The following is a 25,402-nucleotide window of genomic DNA, read 5'->3' on the forward strand; positions in this document are numbered from 1 at the left end:
TACAGTGCCTTGGCAGGAGAGAGAGTTGTTGTCTGCCAAGGCAGGGTGGCCAAATAAAGAAAACACATTCACCATTATTTAATCAATCTTTGTCTTGCCGTAAGTATGTTGACATCACAACTGAGACTGTCCTCCAACTGCAACATCCCCATCCCTCCTTCAGAGTGCAGGCACTGTTTTTCCTATCTCCAGGACTCTTTAAGTTCAGCTAAAAGGATTCTTACCTGAGCACAGATTTGTCAGTATTATAAAGCATTTACTTAGGGAGAGTAAGCATGCAGAGTGTGGGTAGGTCTCCTTCAGTGCCCAGGTTTTAGAGGAGGAAGGCAAGACAAGCATGTTAGCATACCTGGAGGAGGTGTAGGGGAGGGGGAGGGGGAGGGACCTCTTGGTTAACTGGGACAGGTGGGTTGTTGGGTTGCAGGGTCTCCATCACCTCTTGACTTATCATCGTAACCTGCTGCGTCACGGCGGCTTTCTTCCTGTCCGTTGATTGTGGGAACTGCAGCAAAGAACACAATATAATTTTGCATAAATTTTTCAGATATTTTTGTTATTAAAAACCAGCATGAGAGTAATGAAGCTAGTTATTGTGGAAAAAATCTTAACAAGGTTTCTACTAATAATGGTAAACTTCACACAACACAGTAATGTAAACAAAGTTCCCTAAGGGGAAGTGGGTTAGAATTGTTCCTCTTAAGCCATGCATGTCCAAGAGGAATAAAATACTAGAAAAAGTTGAGTTAGAAAATAAAGTGTAAGAAGGAACAACAAATGCTGGATCAATCAGGTTGTGATGACTATGTAGCAACAGCTTAACTGACCAGGCAGTCAAGAATGAAGTCTGAACTTCAGATGGCATTCGAGAGCTGATGAACTCTCAAAACCAATAGTGCCTTTGGCTCACAAATGAAGGACCAGGGTTTAGTCCTAAGAGGAAAAAGATGTTAGGCAAGTCTCCTTACACCTGTTGCTCCTGTTCACATAGCAGTAAATAAATATCTGGATGTTAGCTGACTGTTGTAAGTGGTAATCAACCTAGATGGTGGTAGTTTACCTTAGATAAGGTTGAGTTTTGAAATAAGCTGAGGTAGGGTTATGTTAAGGCATGATGATACAAAAAGAAATGTCCTGCATCACCTTGGTACAGTGTTAAGTGAGAGCATGAACACAGTTATTAGTAAAACATATGTATTTGCCATCTGACTAAGCTTTCCACTACATTTTTTTGATAGCAAGAAAAAATTGATATAAAAGACTGACTTCGGGCTGACATAAATATACCATGCTAATAAATACTACAGTAGAACCTCAGTTTTCATATGCCCTAGTCTGTATGCAATACTACAGTTCTCAATAAAATGTATTTTTTGTTAATAATTTTGGGTATCTGGAATGGATTAATTAGATTTACATTATTTCTTATGGGAAATAGTAACAAAAAAAAAAAATACATTTTATAGAGAATAATTCAGTTTTACATACAGACTAGGGCATACGAAAACCAAGGTTCCACTGAACTTACCCATTCACTATCTTCCCACAAATCTTGCTCATAATAGTAAAGTCCATCATTAATAACTTTGGCCAATTCTTGTGTCATTTTAGTACGAGATGTCCATTCACCCGTCCGGTCAAATCCACCATGCTTGGGAGGTCTGGTAACAGAAGATGAACTACTCGATGATCCTGGAGCTCCAACAGATGTAGATGGTGGAGACTGTGTCACTATCAACAGTTTATTTACATCTTGGTCACTAATCTCATAGTCACTCTCATCATCTGACCTATAAGGGCAATGGCTGATTAAAATCCATTCCAACTTGTCAAAGATTATTTCAGAATATAATGTAGGCAAGATAAGAGTAATAATATTAACCTTCTTGGTCTATACTCTAGAAAAAATCATAAGTAGCAGTAAGTAATATATATATGAAGACACAATACCATGACTGGAACATTATTATTATTATTATTATCACACTGGCCGATTCCCACCAAGGCAGGGTGACCCAAAAAAGAAAAACTTTCACCGTCATTCACTCCATCACTGTCTTGCCAGAAGGGTGCTTTACACTACAGTTTTTAAACTGCAACATTAACGCCCCTCCTTCAGAGTGCAGGCACTGTACTTCCCATCTCCAGGACTCAAGTCCGGCCTGCCGGTTTCCCTGAACCCCTTCATAAATGTTACTTTGCTCACACTCCAACAGCACGTCAAGTATTAAAAACCATTTGTCTCCATTCACTCCTATCAAACACGCTCACGCATGCCTGCTGGAAGTCCAAGCCCCTCGCACACAAAACCTCCTTTACCCCCTCCCTCCAACCTTCCTAGGCCGACCCCTACCCCGCCTTCCACTACAAACTGATACACTCTTGAAGTCACTCTGTTTCGCTCCATTCTCTCTACATGTCCGAACCACCTCAACAACCCTTCCTCAGCCCTCTGGACAACAGTTTTGGTAATCCCACACCTCCTCCTAACTTCCAAACTACGAATTCTCTGCATTATATTCACACCACACATTGCCCTCAGACATGACATCTCCACTGCCTCCAGCCTTCTCCTCGCTGCAACATTCATCACCCATGCTTCACACCCATATAAGAGCGTTGGTAAAACTATACTCTCATACATTCCCCTCTTTGCCTCCAAGGACAAAGTTCTTTGTCTCCACAGACTCCTAAGTGCACCACTCACCCTTTTCCCCTCATCAATTCTATGATTCACCTCATCTTTCATAGACCCATCCGCTGACACGTCCACTCCCAAATATCTGAATACATTCACCTCCTCCATACTCTCTCCCTCCAATCTGATATCCAATCTTTCATCACCTAATGTTTTTGTTATCCTCATTACCTTACTCTTTCCTGTATTCACTTTTAATTTTCTTCTTTTGCACACCCTACCAAATTCATCCACCAATCTCTGCAGCTTCTCTTCAGAATCTCCCAAGAGCACAGTGTCATCAGCAAAGAGCAACTGTGACAACTCCCACTTTATGTGTGATTCTTTATCTTTTAACTCCACGCCTCTTGCCAAGACCCTCGCATTTACTTCTCTTACAACCCCATCTATATATATATTAAACAACCACGGTGACATCACACATCCTTGTCTAAGGCCTACTTTTACTGGGAAATAATTTCCCTCTTTCCTACATACTCTAACTTGAGCCTCACTATCCTCGTAAAAACTCTTCACTGCTTTCAGTAACCTACCTCCTACACCATACACCTGCAACATCTGCCACATTGCCCCCCTATCCACCCTGTCATACGCCTTTTCCAAATCCATAAATGCCACAAAGACCTCTTTAGCCTTATCTAAATACTGTTCACTTATATGTTTCACTGTAAACACCTGGTCCACACATCCCCTATCTTTCCTAAAGCCTCCTTGTTCATCTGCTATCCTATTCTCCGTCTTACTCTTAATTCTTTCAATAATAACTCTACCATACACTTTACCAGGTATACTCAACAGACTTATCCCCCTATAATTTTTGCACTCTCTTTTGTCCCCTTTGCCTTTATACAAAGGAACTATGCATGCTCTCTGCCAATCCCAAGGTACCTTACCCTCTTCCATACATTTATTATATAATTGCACCAACCACTCCAAAACTATATCCCCACCTGCTTTTAACATTTCTATCTTTATCCCATCAATCCCGGCTGCCTTACCCCCTTTCATTTTACCTACTGCCTCACGAACTTCCCCCACACTCACAACTGGCTCTTCCTCACTCCTACAAGTTGTTATTCCTCCTTGCCCTATACACGAAATCACAGCTTCCCTATCTTCATCAACATTTAACAATTCCTCAAAATATTCCCTCCATTTTCCCAATACCTCTAACTCTCCATTTAATAACTCTCCTCTCCTATTTTTAACTGACAAATCCATTTGTTCTCTAGGTTTCCTTAACTTGTTGATCTCACTCCAAACCTTTTTCTTATTTTCAACAAAATTTGTTGATAACATCTCACCCACTCTCTCATTTGCTCTCTTTTTACATTGCTTCACCACTCTCTTAACCTCTTCTCTTTTTCTCCATATACTCTTCCCTCCTTGCATCACTTCTACTTTGTAAAAACTTCTCATATGCTAACTTTTTCTCCCTTATGAATCACTTCTACTTTGTAAAAACTTCTCATATGCTAACTTTTTCTCCCTTACTACTCTCTTTACATCATCATTCCACCAATCGCTCCTCTTCCCTCCCGCACCCACTTTCCTGTAACCACAAACTTCTGCTGAACACTCTAACACTACATTTTTAAACCTACTCCATACCTCTTTGACCCCATTGCCTATGCTCTCATTAGCCCATCTATCTTCCAATAGCTGTTTATATCTTACCCTAACTGCCTCCTCTTTTAGTTTATAAACCTTCACCTCTCTCTTCCCTGATGCTTCTATTCTCCTTGTATCCCATCTACCTTTTACTCTGTGTAGCTACAACTAGAAAGTGATCTGATATATCTGTGGCCCCTCTATAAACATGTACATCCTGAAGTCTACTCAACAGTCTTTTATCTACCAATACATAATCCAACAAACTACTGTCATTTTGCCCTACATCATATCTTGTATACTTATTTATCCTCTTTTTCTTAAAATATGTATTACCTATAACTGAACCCCTTTCTATACAAAATTCAATCAAAGGGCTCCCATTATCATTTACACCTGGCACCCCAAACTTACCTACCACACCCTCTCTAAAAGTTTCTCCTACTTTAGCATTCAGGTCCCCTACCACAATTACTCTCTCACTTGGTTCAAAGGCTCCTATACATTCACTTAACATATCCCAAAATCTCTATCTCTCCTCTACATTCCTCTCTTCTCCAGGTGCATACACGCTTATTATGACCCACTTTTCGCATCCAACCTTTACTTTAATCCACATAATTCTTGAATTTACACATTCATATTCTCTTTTCTCCTTCCATAACTGATCCTTCAATATTATTGCTACCTCTTCCTTTGCTCTAACTCTCTCAGATACTCCAGATTTAATCCCATTTATTTCCCCCCACCGAAACTCCCCTACCCCCTTCAGCTTTGTTTCGCTTAGGGCCAGGACATCCAACTTCTTTTTATTCACAACATCAGCAATCATCTGTTTCTTGTCATCTGCACTACATCCACGCACATTCAAGCATCCCAGTTTTATAAAGTTTTTTTTCTTCTCTTTTTTAGTAAATGTCTACAGGAGAAGGGGTTACTAGCCCATTGCTCCCAGCATTTTAGTCGCTTCATACGACATGCGTGGCTTACGGAGGAAAGATTCTTTTCCACTTCCCCATGGACAACAGACAAATAACCTGTATATAAGAGAAACTCATGAAGACGTTTTGGTCCAACTTGGACCATTAATTGGTCACAGTGTGAGAGTAGTTAATGGTCCAAGTCGGACCAAAATGTTGTCGTAAGTTTCTCTTTCCTATATATGGGTTATTTGAAGCAGTGAGAGAGATAATCTATCTTGCAAGAACTGTGAGGACATAACAATTCAGATGTTGCTTTCCAGACTCTAACATCCCTATCCATCCTTCAGAGGACAGGCACTGCATTAATTTCTATATCATTTTATAATCTTTTATATCATTAACATGTTTTTCTCTCTTCCCCTTCCATCCTTCTTAACTTTGTTTCACTGTCTGCTAGCACATTCAGCTTTTCTATTTATAGAATTAATGGATCCTTAAAGAAATCCTTCAATGGTCACTGCAATTAATTTGTAATGAGGCAAAACATGAAAATAAAATTAAGAAAATAAAAACATCCTTTAGGGAAGCCTAACAAGACAAAACAGAGAAAAGCACTGTGTGATGTGAGAATGAAAGAAATCACGGATAAACTCTGTTGTTACAACAAGCACCAGCAGATGGATATATTTTAAAACGCTGATTATAAATATCAATGATGTACTTACCATTCACTAAAATCATGCTGTCGCCCAGTCTTTGGCAACACCTCAAGCTCCTCATCAAACTGGAAATCAAGTTCTTCTCTGGTATCTTTGCTGAAGCCCTGAGATCCTCGAGACACGTCTCGACTTTTCTTATCAACATTCAACTTGCATGTTAAAGTGTCCTGTGGATGTTTCTGATCTTTCTCTTTGCTTTCATTGTCTCTTCTTAAACGCCCTTTACGTTTCACCTGAGATAAAACAGTGTCCATTTACTGCATGCTTCTTTCTATACACTATTTTTTCTGTAAATACAGTATTTTCCTAAATTTACGATTTCTTGAACTTCTTACCACACAGGCCCTTTTCTACCAAGGTAGGGTGATCCAAAGAAGTACACACTTTCACCATCATTCATTCAATAGATGTCTTGTCAGAAGTATACAGACATCATAATTCAAAGGACTCACTGAACCATAACATCCCCCCCTCGTCCATCCTTCAGAGTTAGGGTACTGTACTTACCACCTCCAGTACTAAGATCTGGCTAACTAGTTTCTGATACATTTCCTGTAACTGTAGCTAACTAGTATAGCCCAGAAATTAGGAGAAAAGAGGTCACTGGTCTTACTCTTATCTAATCCTGTCCCCCCCCCACCATTTTCCTTAACAAATTCTTAATGGAGGGGTGTCAATGTTGCAGTTTAAAAACTGTAGTGTAAAGCACCCTTCTGGCAAGACAGTGATGGAGTGAATGATGGTGAAAGTTTTTCTTTTTCGGGCCACCCTGCCTTGGTGGGAATCGGCCAGTGTGATATGCACTCACAACAGATGCTTGCTGAATTTGTATCTCTAAATCCTGGCAAATAATCCTCAGCAGTATTTCACCTGCTCTCTACACTATGCATAGATACTGATGCAATGTAAGACCATAGATTCCAAATGAAGGAGGACTGACACAATGTAAGTGTCCTGTTTAAAGAACTTCAAATTGATGTCCACAACTCAAAGTTGCACACAAGATGTTCATTATATGCACTGATGTGTATAAACTGTTAATTACAAACAGTTATATTTAATAAGGAACTTTGCAATCTACTTTGCATCTGTTGAATTGTGCCCAAGGAAGAAAACACACTCACCAACATTCACTCAATCACTATCTTTCCAAAAGTGTGCTGACGTCCCAGATTATCTTAATTATAATAATTATAATAATATTATGCAGAAAATTCGGAGTGTGGAAATTAGGAAAAGGTGTGGAGTTAATAAAAGTATTAGTCAGAGGGCAGAAGAGGGGTTGTTGAGGTGGTTTGGTCATTTAGAGAGAATGGATCAAAGTAGAATGACATGGAAAGCATATAAATCTATAGGGGAAGGAAGGCGGGGTAGGGGTCGTCCTCGAAAGGGTTGGAGAGAGGGGGTAAAGGAGGTTTTGTGGGCAAGGGGCTTGGACTTCCAGCAAGCGTGCATGAGCGTGTTAGATAGGAGTGAATGGAGACGAATGGTACTTGGGACCTGACGATCTGTTGGAGTGTGAGCAGGGTAATATTTAGTGAAGGGATTCAGGGAAACCGGTTATTTTCATATAGTCGGACTTGAGTCCTGGAAATGGGAAGTACAATGCCTGCACTTTAAAGGAGGGGTTTGGGATATTGGCAGTTTGGAGGGATATGTTGTGTATCTTTATATGTGTATGCTTCTAAACTGTTGTATTCTGAGCACCTCTGCAAAAACAGTGATAATGTGCGAGTGTGGTGAAAGTGTTGAATGATGATGAAAGTATTTTCTTTTTGGGGATTTTCTTTCTTTTTTGGGTCACCCTGCCTCGGTGGGAGACGGCCGACTTGTTGAAAAAAAAAAAAAAAAATTATCTATAACACTAATTCTTAGTATAGTCATCCATACAAATTCATGGGAGAAAGGGGGAGGCAATGTTCTTAAAGGCCTTGCAAAAATGGACTACACTGCCTTTTTTTCTTCCAGATCTGGGTTAAGTATATGTTTCAGAGACAATATCTCTGTATTATATCATCACTCTAAAATTGGCATTCATACAAAATAAAAAGCAGAACAGAAAGATTTAGGCATGGGAAAGCCACTGAACCATAGCAATGTTTGGTAACTGAATCTTTCACTGTTTTTTCTTCACTAAAAATTATAGAGAATTGAAATACATGAATACCAAAGCCTGCAAATTTGTAGGAATTACTGTAGATGCAATATTTAAGTTATTAGTTTTATTAAAGAGTTTAAAATTATACCTGGTACCAAGTAAGCCTCTTTTTTTTTCCCAGAACAAACTGGCCGTCTCCCATCATGGCAGGGTGACACAAAAGAGTAATCACTTCCACCATCATTTCTTCAATAGTTATCTTGGCAGAAGCACACAGACATCATAAATAAAATGATCTTCCAAAATGCAACATTCCCACCCCTCCTTCAGAGTGTAGGCATTGTAATTCCTACCTCCAGGACTCAAGTTCGGCTAACAGGTTTCCCCGAATCCCTTCATAAATGTTACCTCTACTCATATTTGAAATCCTTGAGGTCTAAAATTCATGTTGAAGTAGGGAATATTTATTTTGTTTATTTAAAATTCTAGGTGGATACGGTGGCAGGAGCAGCTAGAAAATTTAGACACAATGCAGAGCAAACCTCTTAACTTCAGACATTTCACTCAGGATAAAGCTCACTCCTCAGCAAAATTTTGTCTAAAATCAAGGTTTGCTTTTCATTATATCTTTAAACTATATGAATGTAGTGCACACACGCTCACACTGTATTCCAAGGTACAGCAATTTTTAAGTAATTTGATAAAAATATTGCTCAGATACTAACCAAAATTTAATGCAGATCCCCCCTCTGGTAAATTTTTAATACAAAAAATTCTCAGACTACCACCAGAGGCTACAAAGTTAGAAATTTATGCAGTACAGGCATATCAATTTTGAATTTATTCTTTTCAGTTTTTCTATTATCCAACAGGTCATGAAAACCAATACTGCAGGAAACTGGATGCATAAAAAAAAAAAAAAACTGGAAGAAATGTTGAAACAGCCACCAAAAGGGTTATAATTTCAAGGCTCGGCAGAAAACTCAACTTCACAACTATATTAATTGTTGATAATTATAGTCACACCAGAGAAGCATTCTCAGCAGATTAACAATGAAATGATGCAAAAATAATAAACAGGGTAAAACCCATATTGAATTACCCCAAATGGAACATCCTGGATATTTTATTTGGAGATATAGCATTGAAAGTACAGTACTTTATGCACAGTCTTGCATTTTACGACTGAATTCTTATAATGTCACTGATTTTGACGGATAATGACACAAAGGCTCACCTCCTTCCATTCATCATTCTTCTCACTGGAACTGCTTTTATCCTCTTGTCCTAAAATAAAATGATGTCATTAGCATGGAAAGAGGAGAATAAAATAAAATGCTTAAAACCAAAGTATTATGATCTATTCCTATGACACCTTGTCCCTTATCAGATATTCCCATCCTTAGTGTCTACCAATACACTGAAGATGCTGTACTTATAGATGAACACCAGAAACATTTACCGATGTTGTAAATGCTGGTTTAGCTATTATGGAAGTCAGAGTAAGACAAGACTGAGTGCGATGCTCAGAAAGCACATGCAGGTGAAAGAGTCCTCAAGAAATAGGGAGAGGCAGAATGATGCAAAATAAAAACAAGAAATGGTAAAACAATGTTTATTGAAAGAGCAGTATGTGATGAAAAATGAAAGGAATTATTAAATGTTACTGGGGTGAGTGTAGTCACAGAAAAGAATTACTCTTATGTTCATGGAAAGCACCAAACCTGTGGGGGTTACTCAGCACCACCAAGAAAAAATAATAAGGGATACCTTCTTTAAAAAAAAAAAATAAATTTGCATGGGTTGATTATCGCCCATTAACCCGGAAACGGTCCAAACGTATGTATACGTTTTTTCAACATTTGAAAGTATGTAAAAAAAGTAAGATCTTTTTTTTTTTTTTTACATTTGAAAATGTGTAAAAAAACTTTGATCTACTTTTTTTTTTGTTACATTTGAAAATATGTAAAAAAAAACCGTAGATCTACTTTTGTAGCACTACACATGTGAACGTAGATCTGCTTGGACCGTTTACAGGTTAAAAAAAGAAATTGCATGGGTTGATTATCGCCCATTAATTTATTTCTTAGCTTCTTTTATTTTACATATTAACAAACGTTTGCTTTACAATGGATACAGGAAACAAACATTTAATAATTATTGTAATTATTCACACCAACCTGGATTTTTCCTGGCTTTTTTAGGAGTGGCATCGACAACTTGTGACTCTGATGGAATGAATTCTGGTTGAGCTGGGTCCAGCTCGGCATGATGCGGGGTGAACTCTGCCACTTCTGGGTTCATGCCAGCTGGTGGAGATGGGGCACTTGGTGGAGCATCTTCAACTGATGAATCTTGCACTGGGCTGGGTGTGGCAGGACAAGTGTTGACATTAGTTATGCCTGGAGAAACCTTCACTAATAGAGCTTGCAGAGCCCCAGCAGCAGCATCCTCTAAAGGCCATTTCGTTGGGTCATGTTTAGTCCGCAACTGTTGACAGATAAGATTATATTATTATGAAACTAGACAAGGTGAAAGTACCACTGGAGAGAGAAAAAATGAAGAGGTAAAATGAGCAGGAACAATGTTACAAGCCCCTGACTTTAAATTCTAGAAATCCACCAAGTTAAAAAAAAAAAAAAAAAAAAAAAAAAAAAAGACAGAGAGAATTGTCAAAAATTTAAGATTATACGAAAATGATGAGGAGCAGGTTAAACAAAAACCAACATGAATGCCATTGTTGAACTTTTTTCTCTCAAAATTTGTAAACTCCTCTTTCTGACACATTACTTCTAACATAAAAATCAAACGCATAATTCAAAATCAAGTAAAAAAATTATTTTTTTTTTTTTAATTAACACATCGTCCATTTCCCACCAAAGCAAAGTGACCCACAAAAGAAGAAACACTTTCATCATCGTTCACTCCATCATTGTCTTACCAGAGGTGTGCCTACACTACAGTTAGAAAACTGCAACATATCAACACTCCTCCTTCAGACTGCAGGCACTGTACACTGTACTTCCCACTTCCAGGACTCAAGTCCAACTAACCAGTTTCCCTGAATACCTTAATAAATGTTACTTTTCTTACACTCTAACAGCACATCAAGTCATAACCATTCATCTCCACACACACACACACGCTTGCTGGAAGTCCAAGCCCCTCGCACACAAAACTTCCTTTAACCCCACCCTCAAACCCTTCCTAGACCAACCACTACCCCACCTTCCTTCCACTACAGATTTATATGCCTTCCAAGTCATTCTATATTGTTCCATCCTCTCTAAATGTCAGAACCACCTCAACAACCCTCCTCTGTCCTCTGGATAATACTTTTAGAAACCCTGCACCTCCTCCTAATTTCCAAACTACGGATTCTCTGTATTATATTCACACAACACATATTGCCCTCAGACACAACATCTTCACTGCTTCCAGTTGTCTTCATGTTGCAACATTCACCACCCATGCTTCACACCCATATGAGAGCGTTGGTACCACTATACTCTCATACATTCTCCTCTTTCCTTCCACAGACTCCTCAGTGCTCTATTCACCTTTTTCCCTTCATCTAAACTATGATTCACCTCATCTTTCATAGACTTATCTGCTGACATGTACACTTCTGAATAACTGAATACATCCAAATATGAAACAATACTGTATAAAATATGATTAGGATAATTCATGGTAAAACCCAAAATAACAAAAGTACTTGCCCAAACTTCATCTTTAACTTCAAGTTTTTCTGAGGTCTTGCAAACATCAACAATTAGCTTGACATCTTGTGTGAGCTGCTTCATACGATTAAACGAGGCAATGAGGGACACTGGAATATAGCCATCTTTGGACATCTTCCTTCTCATGAAGATGTCATTGGCCAAGTTGTCATCACTAAAATAGTACTCTCTGGAGGAAAAACAAGAGAGTACATAAAATGGTGTATAGTAAAATACTCGTCCCATACAGCACATTTTTTAACTCGTCAGATATTTCCCACTAAGATAGGGTTTCTCAAAGAAAAAGAAAAATTCCCTTCTTAATAACTGCATAAAGAAAAAATGGATTACCAACAGCCTAATGACTCCCAAAATCGTAATAACACGATGGTGGGAGAGTCATCAGTAAAAACTTGAATTTGTGGTCACAGTATAGCCAGTTGGCTGAGTGGCTTACACATTGGCCTGGGTTTAAACCACACCTGTTCTGTGGTTTGTTTACCAACACCTTGTAATCAGCAATATAGCCACCTATCACTTCATGCATGGCTTAAGAGGAAAGAATTCTAACCCACTTTCTTACTAAATTAGAAAGAAAACACCTCAGAAATATGAATACAGAATAAGAGGTGAAGTGCTCACTAAATTAAGTAGAAACTTTAAAAAGTTACCTGACAAGTAACAAGTAACATGGCCTATAGGGGTGCTCGGAGCAAGTGACCTCACTGCCAATGCTGTGATGAGTGTCAGGTTACACTGTCCCTGCAAGATGTTTCTCACTAACTGTGGCTATTCTGCCACTCTGCTCAGTATGGGAGTTACTGAGTGTGGGTGTTCATGTGGGAATAATGTTTCATCTTCTTTGTACAAGTAAGAAATCAAAGGACATGATTTTATTGAAATTCAAAGGAAAGTATCCAGATTAGTGCTTGAACAACTGGACCTAGGGGAAATCTATGAGAAAGAAATGGAATGAACTGAATAATGACACTGAAAAGGATTCTATACAGATGAAAGTTTTATTTTTTTTTAACACACTGGCTGTCTCCCACTGAGGCAGGGTGACCCGACAAAGAAACACTTTTGCCATTATTTACTCCATCACAGTCTTAGCATGCCCCTGGCATGCTGAGAGTGGCAAGATGGTGATGGAGTATGATGGCCATCTCCCACTGAGGAGATGGCCAGTGTTTTCAAAAATTATTTTTCAACACCCGCTGTCTTCCAACGAGGTAATGTGACCCAAAAATGAAGAAACACTTTCACTATCATTACTGGAGGGACCCGCATGTATAGAATCTTCTTTCTGGTGTTCCACGTTTTTGTTGACTTCAAACTGTCACCGGTGGGTGGAACAATAGCTCAACTGAAAGCCAACGAAAATGTGGAACATGAAAAGAGGTGCTGTATATGAGGGACCCTCTTTTATAAAAAAATGCTGGCCCCTATAGTCTGGATTAGTCATGGGAGGGAATCCAACTGAACCCAAGCTGCTCAATACCCCTTCCCCCTTCCCCTTTCAAAAGTAACCTAACATTTTAGGAAAGAAATGTATACTTACACTTGCTTCTTTATCTTATCTTTCACAGCAAGTTCGTCCTGGGGAACAAACTCTGGGAATATGAACCCCACAGATGGAACAAAGAACTGCATCAAATTTGGATCCTGCAGCACATAATCTGGAATCTATATAAAAACAGATTAAAACAGAAAACCTGAGTATCTTAGTAAGAGGGTTGTACTATATGCATAATGCTAATGTTATCTATTATGTTATTCAAATTAAGCAAGTCCTTAAAAGATACCTGGGATAATTACATTTACATTTCATGGAAGCTTGCTAATCAAGAATATGCAATAATATGTTATATATATTACCAAGTTGTTGTGCTCATATGAATATGACTGAAGATTTATTACATGTCCTCATCATGGAAATGAGCCATGTATTTTCCATTCAAAATGTCTTTGATTTCAAATAAAAGTATTACCAATGACTAGAAATATTAATATGCATCTTCCATTAACACAACTTGTATTCTTAATTAGTCCAATGAACAAATGTTAGTGAATATGAGCTGCATATCATCATCATCATCTCACCTCAGAATATTCAGAGAAGTTCTCGAAGTGCTCAGCAGAGGGACTTCTAAACCCTCCTCTCATGCCACCTTGCCCACCCCCTCCTATACCACTCCCTCGACCTCCTCTTCCTCTTCCTCTTCCTCTGAGGGAAATGCCACGAAAGCCACCCCGTCCTCTCAAGGCACTGTATGTCGACCGTGCATCTGCTCTCCAGTCAATCGAGTCAGATCCCCGCCCCTCGGGTCGTCTAAATCCCTTTTCTCTCTTCGGAGGTGGGATGTCTAATCTCTTCCAGTTCTGCTTTTTAACTGCAATAAAAATCACATTTTAAAAGACAGAAGACCAAAGTAAGGAAAAAGACATAAGATATAAAATCTTCATAACAGATGTGTATCAGAATGCTACTATGAGGTGTAAAAAATTATTCTGACATTCTAGACAAAATATTAAGTACAGATCAAGGATCTATATACAGCTTGGACATATATTAAGTATTGCAGCAGGTTAAGCATGTGTATCCATGCTTACCAAAAGCACCAGCATAAGCAACAAGTGCAGAAACTAAACCGAGAGGACATATGTCCTAGTGTTTGCTTCATGTATCTTTTTAAACCAATTTACCGATATCAATTACCATGGTTTATACCATAAATTGGTGTAAAACTGCAGTTAAAGAATCAGGGTTACATCCCTAGCACATGCAAACAGAGCTGCTTCATTCAGCAGTCTGGCTGAGAGGTAAATGACCATGCAAGTGGTGCAAACTGCGAGTGTCACAGAAATAATAACTGACATGGCCAGCGGCAGTTCCTCAACCCCCTCATTTTGCGTCAATAATCTTTTAATATACCAGTGATGTACTGTAATTAGCTATTTACAATTGCCTATTTGAGTTTACGCAGTTAAGCTCCAGCTTTTTTGACTTTCCCCTAAACTTTCCACTGACTGACATGAAACAGCCAAGTCATATCTAGTTCTGAGCACCTAACTGGAGTCAACTTCCATTGTGTCACTAATCAAGCCATTCAAGTTCTTTATCACTCAAGTGTTGATTATATTATATTTAGGGAGAAGCTCTGAACCTGTAGAAGAATGGGAGGCAATTTAGTTTTATCCAAGGAAAAGGAGAACAGACACAGTTCCTCAGAGAAATGTTTTCTATACCCTTGGCTCAGGAGAACAGACACAGTTCCTCAGAGAAATGTTTTCTATACCCTTGGCTCAGGAGAACAGACACAGTTCCTCAGAGAAATGTTTTCTATACCCTTGGCTCAGGAGAACAGACACAGTTCCTCAGAGAAATGTTTTCTATACCCTTGGCTCAGGAGAACAGACACAGTTCCTCAGAGAAATGTTTTCTATACCCTTGGCTCAGGAGAACAGACACAGTTCCTCAGAGAAATGTTTTCTATACCCTTGGCTCGATTTGGTATGTAATTTCCATCATTGTCTCTCAGTCTGGGACCTGGTTACAGGAGCTGTAACTCCAAAAACCATCTCCTGGTAATCTCCAAATTGTTCCTGTTTAATCACTGGTAAACTATCTTTTCCTGTCTCCTTTTCCAGTGTGCCTGAGTATTTCGTATGCCATTATCATATCCCCTGTTTCTTTAAAGAAAGAACTCCAAACACTTGCATTCATTCTATATAGCTTACATCTGGTCCTTACATTTCAGTCTGCCCCTATTCACTCTACAGCAATTCCTCTAAGTATTGTATCTTTTAATGTCAGAATCTTGTCTTCCCTAGGTCAAGAAAGGGTCATGAAAATTAATTCCTGTACTTTTTCCTCATCCCTCAACTCTGGGACTAATCTGATTGCAAACTTTTGCACCCTTTCAATCTCTTAGATATGTTTGACTAGATGGGATCACCAGGCTGATGCTACCTATTCTAAGATGGCCTAACCTATATTATGTATAGAGCCCTAAAGATTCCTTACCACAGCTACTCAAAGGCTATTTTAAAATGTGAAAATAGTACAGTATACTGTGCAATGTATATACAAATGCTCCTTGCTTTACGATGGTTCAACTTTATAAACCATACCACGGGTGGGGTTTGAACCCACGGTCAGAAAGTCTCAAAACTCCAGACCGTCGCTGTAGCCACTATCCCAGTGGCTAACGCGACGGTCTGGAGTTTTGAGACTCTCTGACCATGGGTTCAAACCCTGCCTGTGGTATGGTTTGTTTGCAATAGTGTCACTACGATTTCATGAGTCATGTTCAACTTTATGATAGTTCAACTTTATAATTGTGCGACTTTACAATGGCGCGACTTTACGATGGTGCGACATCAGCCGAATGCTCTGAGAATTTGGGAAAGATTTTAATATCCTTAATTCTATCAGGATAAACTTGTGTTCATTTATTTACTTTTCAATACCGGTATCTGGTTAGTTACAGTAATTATTTGTTTATTTACTTATCCATGGCCTGATCACTAAAGCTCTCGTTTCACAGAGCAAGGGTCTGCGTTTGATTCCCAGTGCAGGTAGAAACATTGGGCGTGTTTCTTTACACCTGTTGTCTATGTTAACCCATCAGTAAAATGGGTACCTGGGTGTTAGTCGGCTGGTATGGGTCACATCCTCAGACAAGGACCTAATTTGCCTGAAATGCTCTGCATAACAAGGGGCTTTCTATATAGAAGTATGTCATTGATGTCAGCTAGGCCTGCATATCATATACATGTACTTGTAGTAAATAAAGATATATTATTATTACTTACTTAGTTATCATATCATATTCGACTTACGATGGATTCATCAGAGCATAACCCCATCGTAAGTCGAGGACCACTTGGTATACTGCATTGTGAGTACAGTATCTGAGAAGATAAATAATGCTTACTTTTATTCTTCTTATTTTTCGCTGCCTTTGAAGGTGCATTGTGTGTGTGCTGCTGTGTCTTGTTATTGATGGTCTGTGTGCTTGAAGCCTCACGATTCTCTTTGAGTGAGTCATCGTCATGAGAGCCAGAGTCCTCGCACTTCTCAATTTCTTTTAGCCCATCCTCCTTCTCACCCTCTTTTAATTTTCTCTCTTCGCTTTTTCTCCATTCCGACTTTGATGTCTAAAATGACAAAAGGATTGAAATAAATGAGTTTATGTACAGATAAACAAAACAAGAACATGTTTACAGATGATGCAAAGAATACACGATTTTTATGACTAAATCTTAAACAAAACAAATGGTGACGGATGATAAAATTTAAGTCTTACCTCTCTCTCTCTCTCTCTCCCCCATGACCTTATTTGTGACCTCCCCTGAGCCTGACCTTTTCAAGACAGCTTATCCATTTTTTTTTTTGTATACCATACTTGATATAAAACTTGGATGAAATGTCACAGTAAAGGTTTTACTGCAAACATAACATCTTTCTCACTACTTGTCTACTTATGCCATTCTTTATTCACATGAATATATAGTAAATCTTAAAACATTAAGAGAATCATACAGAGGGGGTAACCGAGTTATTATTAAGAAAAAGTTGTTGATGAAAGTTCCTATAAATAAATTTGCAAGACACTTGTAAGTTTCACTGACAAAGTTTAAAACAGATACAAGGATGAGAAAATTCTAATAAAGGTGTTATCAGAGTACATTAGGTCAAAATTAGAATAGTGTATGTGGCGAAGGTAGTGTGTGCACGTTAACAAAACATGCAGATATGCTAGAAATAACCCATAGGCAAGCAACCTTATTACTCCTAAAGCTTAAAAAAATGAGTTATATAAAAAAGATGAAAACAAAAAAAGTCCCTGGTAGAGGGATAGAAGGAGTAAGAAGACATTAATTGCATATAAAGTCCTTAAAGAACACAAAACCCTAGATAAAGAAGACGTCTTAGCACCTTTGACTGGTGAAAATAAGAGGACACAGATCTGAACTGAAAAAATATTCAATAATGCTAAAAAAATTCCTTGTGGTATAACAATGAAATAATGTACAATAAAAAAAACTATTTTGTGCTACAACCACTGAAAATGTTACAAATTTATAGGGCAGATTAAACACTGAAGGTGGGAAACCTGGGGCACAGCATTCCTCCTGTAGCAAAAATTAGTTCTTCACAATGTAATTCATGTCTTTTTACATTTTTTTTTTTTTCAACAGGTTGGTCATCTCCCACCGAGGCAGGGTGACCCAAAAAGACAGAAAAACCCCAAAAAGAAAATTACTTTCATCATCATTCAACACATTCACCTCACTCATACATAATCAATGTCTTTGCAGAGGTGCTCAGATACGACAGTTTAGAAGTCCCTCCAAACTGCCAATATCCCAAACCCCTCCTTTAAAGTGCAGGCATTGTACTTCCCATTTCCAGGACTCAAGTCCGACTATATGAAAATAACCGGTTTCCCTGAATCCTTTCACAAAACATTACCCTGCTCACACTCCAACAGCTCGTCAGGTCCCAAAAACCATTTGTTTCCATTCACTCCTATATAACACGCTCACACATGCTGGAAGTCCAAGCCCCTCACCCACAAACCCTCCTTTACCCACTCCCTCCAACCTTTTCAAGGACGACCCCTACCCCGCCTTCCTTTCCCTACAGATTTATACGCTCTCCAAGTCATTCTACTTTGATCCATTCTCTCTAAATGACCAAACCACCTCAACCCCTCTTCAGCCCTCTGATTAATACTTTTAGTAACTACACACCTCCTCCTAATTTCAAAACTCTGAATTCTCTGCTTAATATTTACACCATACATTGCCCTTAGACAGGACATCACTGCCTCCAGCTGGCTCCTCACTGCAGCATTTACAACCCAAGCTTCACACCCATATAAGTGTGTTGGTCCCACTATACTTTCATACATTCCCTTCTTTGCCTCCATGGATAACGTTTTTTTTGTCTCCACAGATACCTCAATGCACCACTCACTTTTTTTCCCTCATAAATTCTATGGTTAACCTCATCCTTCATAAACCCGTCTGCTGACAAGTCAACTCCCAAATATCTAAAAACATTCACTTCTTCTATACTCCCTCTCTCCAATGTGATATCTATTTTTTCTTTATCTAGATCGTTTGATACCCTCATCACCTTAATCTTATCTATATTCACTTTCAACTTTCTACTTTTACACGCCCTCCCAAACTCGTCCACTAAACTTTGCAACTTTTCTTTAAAATCTCCCATAAGCACAGTATCATCAGCAAAAAGCAGCTGTGTCAACTCCCATTTTGTATTTGTTTCCTCATAATTTAATCCCACCCCTCTCCCCAACACCCTAGCATTTACTTCTTTTACAACCCCATCTATAAATATATTAAACCACCATGGTGACATTACACATCCCTGTCTAAGACCTACTTTTACCGGGAAGTAATCTCCCTCTCTCCTACACACCCTAACCTGAGCCTCACTATCCTCATAAAAACTCTTTACAGCATTTAATAACTTACTACCTATGCACTGCCTTTTCATAATTACAGAAATCCTGGTCAGGACCAGGTGAATGCATGCATCTGCACTGTCTGTTGACCAATTTGCACAGATTCATGATGAAGTGCTTGAGAATTTGACTTAGTAAATTCTATCCTTGGATCATTAAAATGATCTTGATTCATGATTGTGCTCCTTGGTACAATTCCTCTGTTGCTTGGTCACGTAGGTCCTGTAGCACTGCGGAGTGCTGATGTCACAGACTGTGTGCTCCTGGATCATGGTCTCATCATGCAGAAGCTCTGACAGCAGTCATGAACAGGTTATCGACTTGTAAACTGGAATACCTGAGGGAAACAATTGAATCTTGTAGTGGTGATCAGTGCTCCTGTTCACCCATTTGAATGACCTACTTGGGTGCACAGCATATCTAAACCTGCACTGCCTATATCTGAGTATGCTGTTCGGCTGACCCTAGCCTTCTTGGATTATTTTCACTCAGAAAATAAAGAATATTCATTTGGACTTGGTTCAATTCAAGCAAGTGCAGTTTTTTCTGTGACCGGTACCTTTTCTCAATTTTCTCAGTTTGCTTTAGTCAGTGAGGGGGTTCTGGGTTATATTAGAGGTTCTAGTAAGACATTGTGCACTTGATTCTATAAATGCTAGAAGGCCCTTGCCTCAGGAAGCCTTGCCTCGATTCAGAACACACATCAAACAACTGTCCTGTTTGAAATCTTATGTTCCTTTCTAAACTGAGTGAATGTGCTACTCTTGATCAATTGCTTCCTTTTCTGGAGCAGAGTAATGTTTCACTGTTATGTTCAGTTTGCATACAGACCACTTCATTCAACCAAGATTGCTGTATGCAAACTTTATAATGATCTGGTACTCTCAACACTTTTTTTTTGAAATGCATCATTGTTAGTTCTGTCAGACCTTTTTGCCGACTCCGACACTACAGTATTTACCATGGATTACTAAGAAGCGATCTTATCGGTTGTGGTCTTAGCAATACTGCTTTATCGCTTCTGAAATAATTTCTTTTTGATCAATCATACCAAGCACATCCCTTTCCTGGAGCTGACAATCCTGATGATTATACTGTCACTTACGAATATAAACTTTAGTATTCTTTTTTAATGAACTTGTCATATTTATGGTTTGATGTGCAAGCACTTGCAGATTTTCTGAATGAACATTTGCTGAAGAATTATGAAATCCCAATTATAATTATTATAATCAATATTATTATTAGTCTTTGAAACTACAAACTAATACTCTGCTTCCCGAATAAAGATCTTATAAACACTTTTTTCACAGGCTTATAAAATCCTTTCATTTTAATAAGCTTACTGATTTTTTTTTTTTCAACAAGTCGGTCGTCTCCCACCGAGGCAGGGTGACCCAAAAAAGAAAGAAAATCCCCAAAAAGAAAATACTTTCATCATCATTCAACACTTTCACCACACTCACACATTATCACTGCTTTTGCAGAGGTGCTCAGAATACAACAGTTTAGAAGCATATACGTATAAAGATACACAACATATCCCTCCAAACTGCCAATATCCCAAACCCCTCCTTTAAAGTGCAGGCATTTTACTTCCCATTTCCAGGACTCAAGTCCGACTATATGAAAATAACCGGTTTCCCTGAATCCCTTCACTAAATATTACCCTGCTCACACTCCAACAGATCGTCAGGTCCCAAGTATCATTCGTCTCCATTCACTCCTATCTAACACGCTCATGCACGCTTGCTGGAAATCCAAGCCCCTCGCCCACAAAACCTCCTTTACCCCCTTTTTCCAACCCTTTCGAGGACGACCCCAACCCCTCTTTCCTTCCCCTATAGATTTATATGCTCTCCATGTCATTCTACTTTGATCCATTTTCTCTAAATGACCAAACCACCTCAACAACCCCTCTTCTGCCCTCTGACTAATACTTTTATTAACTCCACAACTTCTAATTTCCACTCCGAATTTTCTGCATAATATTTACATCACACATTGCCCTTAGACAGGACATCTCCACTGCCTCCAACCGTCTCCTCGCTGCTGCATTTACCACCCAAGCTTCACATCCATATAAGAGTGTTGGTACTACTATACTTTCATACATTCCCTTCTTTGCCTCCATAGATAACGTTTTTTGACTCCACATATACCTCAACGCACCACTCACCTTTTTTCCCTCATCAATTCTATGATTAACCTCATGCAATATATACTATATTTTACTTTAATTATTGCTTACAACATTACACTATTCAAAAAAAACATTCTTGTATTATTATTTAGACAACCCAAAGCTGAGTGACAATTTTTAGCAACTCTAGGAGTGCTAATTTGGCCAGGATAAACAATTCAAGAATTTTCTGAACTCTGATGATTACAATGAAATGTGAAACTATAAATTTTAAACAGAAACTAATCAATGCAGTATGATATTATATAATTTTCCCCACATAAATGATGATATGAAAAAGGGAGGGAGGGATACAGGGAGGAGTGAAGAGATACCTTTGATATACCCGGCCATGGGCCAGGCTTGTCTGGTGCTTGCCTGGTCAACCAGGCTGTTGCTGCTGGAGGCACAAGATATACCACTGCCATATTACAGTACTATATTATGTACAATACTGGAGGATTACATTAATACTGTAAATTTCTAAATAAATTTATCAGGAAAGTGGAATCTCAGAAGATACGTGACCAAAACCTGTGACTCTGGGGCAAGAAGCAAATTATATACAGTACGTATATATTACTAAATATTACTAAATATTTAGTGAAGGGATTCAGGGAAACCGGTTATTTTCATATAGTCGGACTTGAGTCCTGGAAATGGGAAGTAAAATGCCTGCACTTTAAAGGAGGGGTTTGGGATATTGGCAGTTTGGAGGGATATGTTGTGTATCTTTATACGTATATGCTTCTAAACTGTTGTGTTCTGAGCACCTCTGCAAAAGCAGTGATAATGTGTGAGTGTGGTGAAAGTGTTGAATGATGATGAAAGTATTTTCTTTTTGGGGATTTTCTTTCTTTTTTGGGTCACCCTGCCTCGGTGGGAGACGGCCGACTTGTTGAAAAAAAAAAAAAAAAAACGTATATATATAAATTATCATTAGTTTGCTCACATTTTAACCATGATGATGCAGAAGATATGAAAACAGTGTGTGTTGACTGCTGGCTGGGAACAGTTAATTAAGTCCCACCATCTGTTTAAACCTGTCACTCCCACAGTGATAAACAATTTATATATAAATATCACCACCTGATATGAAAACCCTGTGTGACTGTATTGACTGTTAACATAGAAAAGTAACTTGATTTACTGCCATCTGTGATGACACATTACAGAAAACCTGTTTAAGAGGCATGTATGTTCCCCCATCTTCTAATAACATGTTCATTTTCCCCTATTATCTAGCTCAGACCTCTACAACACAATTGTCCTCAAAGATTTGTTAAGTTATACCACGAATTAAGGAAAGCTCCTGGACTTCACCTTACGAAACAGACAAAGCAAATGTGATAGTGATTATGGACAAGGTAGATTACAGGGGGAAAAATGAACATGTTATTAGAAGATGGGGGAACTTACGTGCCCCCTTAATGAACCTCAATTCAACAGCCTTTAGAAATACAGAACAAAATCCACTTGGTCAATTGATTCAGAATCAAAGGACAAAGTGTGTTGGTTTAAAAAGTGACTTTCTGTTACAATGACAGCAAAATAATCTCATCTCTATATGCCACAATCACCATTACCAGTCACCTGCTACCCCCATTTGTCACTTAAGTGGAGGTTTACTGTATGCCCCAAACTTATACAGCACCTGGTGTTGTGGTATAACCCAAGTATTGCAGTGAGAAAATACTTCTCTCACCCAGTCTTATGGTCAATAATACATAAGAACATAAGAAAGGAGGAACACTGCAGCAGGCCTGTTGGCCCATACTAGGCAGGTCCTTTGCAATTCATCCCACTAACAAACATTTGACCAACCCAATTTTCAATGCTACCCAAGAAATAAGCTCTGATGTGCAAGTCCCACTCAAATCCAACCCCTCCCACTCATGTACTTATCCAACCTAAATTTGAAACTACCCAAAGTCCTAGCCTCAATAACCCAACTAGGTAGACTGTTCCACTCATCAACTACCCTATTTCCAAACCAATACTTTCCTATGTCCTTTCTAAATCTAAACTTATCTAATTTAAATCCATTACTGCGGGTTCTCTCTTGGAGAGATATTCTCAAGACCTTGTTAATATCCCCTTTATTAATACCTATCTTCCACTTATACACTTCGATCAGGTCTCCCCTCATTCTTCGTCTAACAAGTGAATGTAACTTAAGAGTCTTCAATCTTTCTTCATAAGGAAGATTTCTAATGCTATGTATTAATTTAGTCATCCTACGCTGAATGTTTTCTAACGAATTTATGTCCATTCTGTAATATGGAGACCAGAATTGAGCTGCATAATCTAGGTGAGGCCTTACTAATGATGTATAAAGCTGCAGTATGACCTCTGGACTTCTGTTGCTTACACTTCTTGATATAAATCCCAGTAATCTATTTGCCTTATTACGTACGCTTAGGCATTGCTGTCTTGGTTTAAGGTTGCTGCTTACCATAACCCCCAAGTCCTTTTCGCAATCTGTATGGTTAAGTTCTACATTATTTAACTTATAAGTGCTAGGGTTATGGACACTCCCGAGCTTCAGAACCTTGCATTTATCTACATTGAACTGCATCTGCCACTTTTCTGACCAAGAGTAGAGTTTGTCTAAATCCTCCTGAAGTTCCCTAACATCTACGTTTGAATCAATTATCCTACCTATCTTTGTGTCATCGGCGAATTTGCTCATATCACTAGTAATTCCTTCATCAAGATCATTGATATATATTATAAACAACAACGGGCCCAAGACTGATCCCTGTGGAACGCCACTTGTTACTGATCCCCACTCGGATTTAACCCCATTTATGGACACTCTTTGCTTCCTGTCTGTGAGCCATGATTCAATCCACGAGAGCACCCTTCCCCCAATGCCATGAGCTGCTACTTTCTTCAACAGTCTTTGGTGCGGAACTCTATCAAATGCCTTACTAAAATCTAAGTAAATAATATCAAATTCTTTATCGTGGTCAACAGCCTCAAAAGCTTTACTGAAGAAAGTTAATAAATTAGTTAGACAAGACCGGCCTCTTGTGAATCCATGCTGAGTATCATTAATCAAGCTATGCTTATCGAGATGGCTTCTTATAATCTCAGCTATAATTGACTCTAGTAATTTGCCTACAATTGAGGTCAGGCTTATTGGGCGGTAATTTGATGGTAACGACTTGTCCCCTGTTTTAAAAATAGGAATTACATTAGCCATCTTCCACATATCAGACACTGCACCTGTTTGAAGAGATAAATTAAAAATATTAGTTAATGGTTCACAGACTTCCATTTTGCATTCCTTTAGAACCCTTGAAAAAACCTCATCAGGACCCGGTGACTTATTTTGCTTCAGTCTGTCTATCTGCTTCACAACCATTTCACTAGTGACTGTGATGTTACATAATTTATCTTCTTCTGATCCACTATAAAAATTAATTACCGGAATATTATTAGTGTCTTCCTGTGTAAAAACCGAGAGAAAATAGTTAAAGATGTTAAGAATGTGTGGTTATTGCTATGGTCACACAAGACTGTACATTAAAAACAAAAATGCTGAGTACCATGACTGGAACAATACACAAATGACCTGCACATAGGAGAAAGAAGTTTGACATTGTTTCAGTCTGACTTGGACCATTGACTAGTCACATGTGACTAGTCAATGGTCCAATGTCATCATATCCTTCTTTTTCCTATATACAGTGGACCCCCGGTTTACAATCACATCCCAATGCGACCAATTATGTAAGTGTATTTATGTAGGTGCGTTTGTACGTGTATCTTTGGGGGTCTGAAGTGGACTAATCTAATTCACAATATTCCTTATGGGAACAAATTCGTTCAGTACTGGCACCTGAACATACTTCTGGAATGAAATAATATCGTAAACCGGGGGTCCACTGTACAGGTCATCTGTGTATTGTACATTAAGATAAACACCGAGAGATACATGCAGT

At 38.6% G+C, this 25,402-nt stretch overlaps 1 protein-coding gene across 6 annotated transcripts in view; it reads right to left on the bottom strand.

Moving 5' to 3' along the window:
- larp (La related protein) overlaps positions 1 to 25,402 on the bottom strand; it is a 145,192-nt gene that overhangs the window by 28,682 nt on the left and 91,108 nt on the right. For 5 of the 6 annotated variants that reach the window (XM_053798885.2, XM_053798886.2, XM_053798884.2 and 2 more), the window contains 9 exons: positions 16,709 to 16,931; positions 13,872 to 14,161; positions 13,330 to 13,454; positions 11,769 to 11,958; positions 10,227 to 10,536; positions 9,284 to 9,333; positions 5,955 to 6,181; positions 1,526 to 1,787; positions 350 to 502 (listed from right to left, as the gene is read on the bottom strand). In XM_053798885.2, coding sequence (XP_053654860.2) covers positions 350 to 502; positions 1,526 to 1,787; positions 5,955 to 6,181; positions 9,284 to 9,333; positions 10,227 to 10,536; positions 11,769 to 11,958; positions 13,330 to 13,454; positions 13,872 to 14,161; positions 16,709 to 16,931 — 1,830 coding nt within the window. The remainder of the gene's footprint in view (positions 1 to 349; positions 503 to 1,525; positions 1,788 to 5,954; positions 6,182 to 9,283; positions 9,334 to 10,226; positions 10,537 to 11,768; positions 11,959 to 13,329; positions 13,455 to 13,871; positions 14,162 to 16,708; positions 16,932 to 25,402) is intronic. The other variant, XM_053798887.2, reaches the window with a different exon arrangement.

Source organism: Cherax quadricarinatus, chromosome 66, assembly GCF_038502225.1.
Source record: "Cherax quadricarinatus isolate ZL_2023a chromosome 66, ASM3850222v1, whole genome shotgun sequence".
Classification (NCBI taxonomy): Eukaryota; Metazoa; Arthropoda; class Malacostraca; order Decapoda; family Parastacidae; genus Cherax; species Cherax quadricarinatus.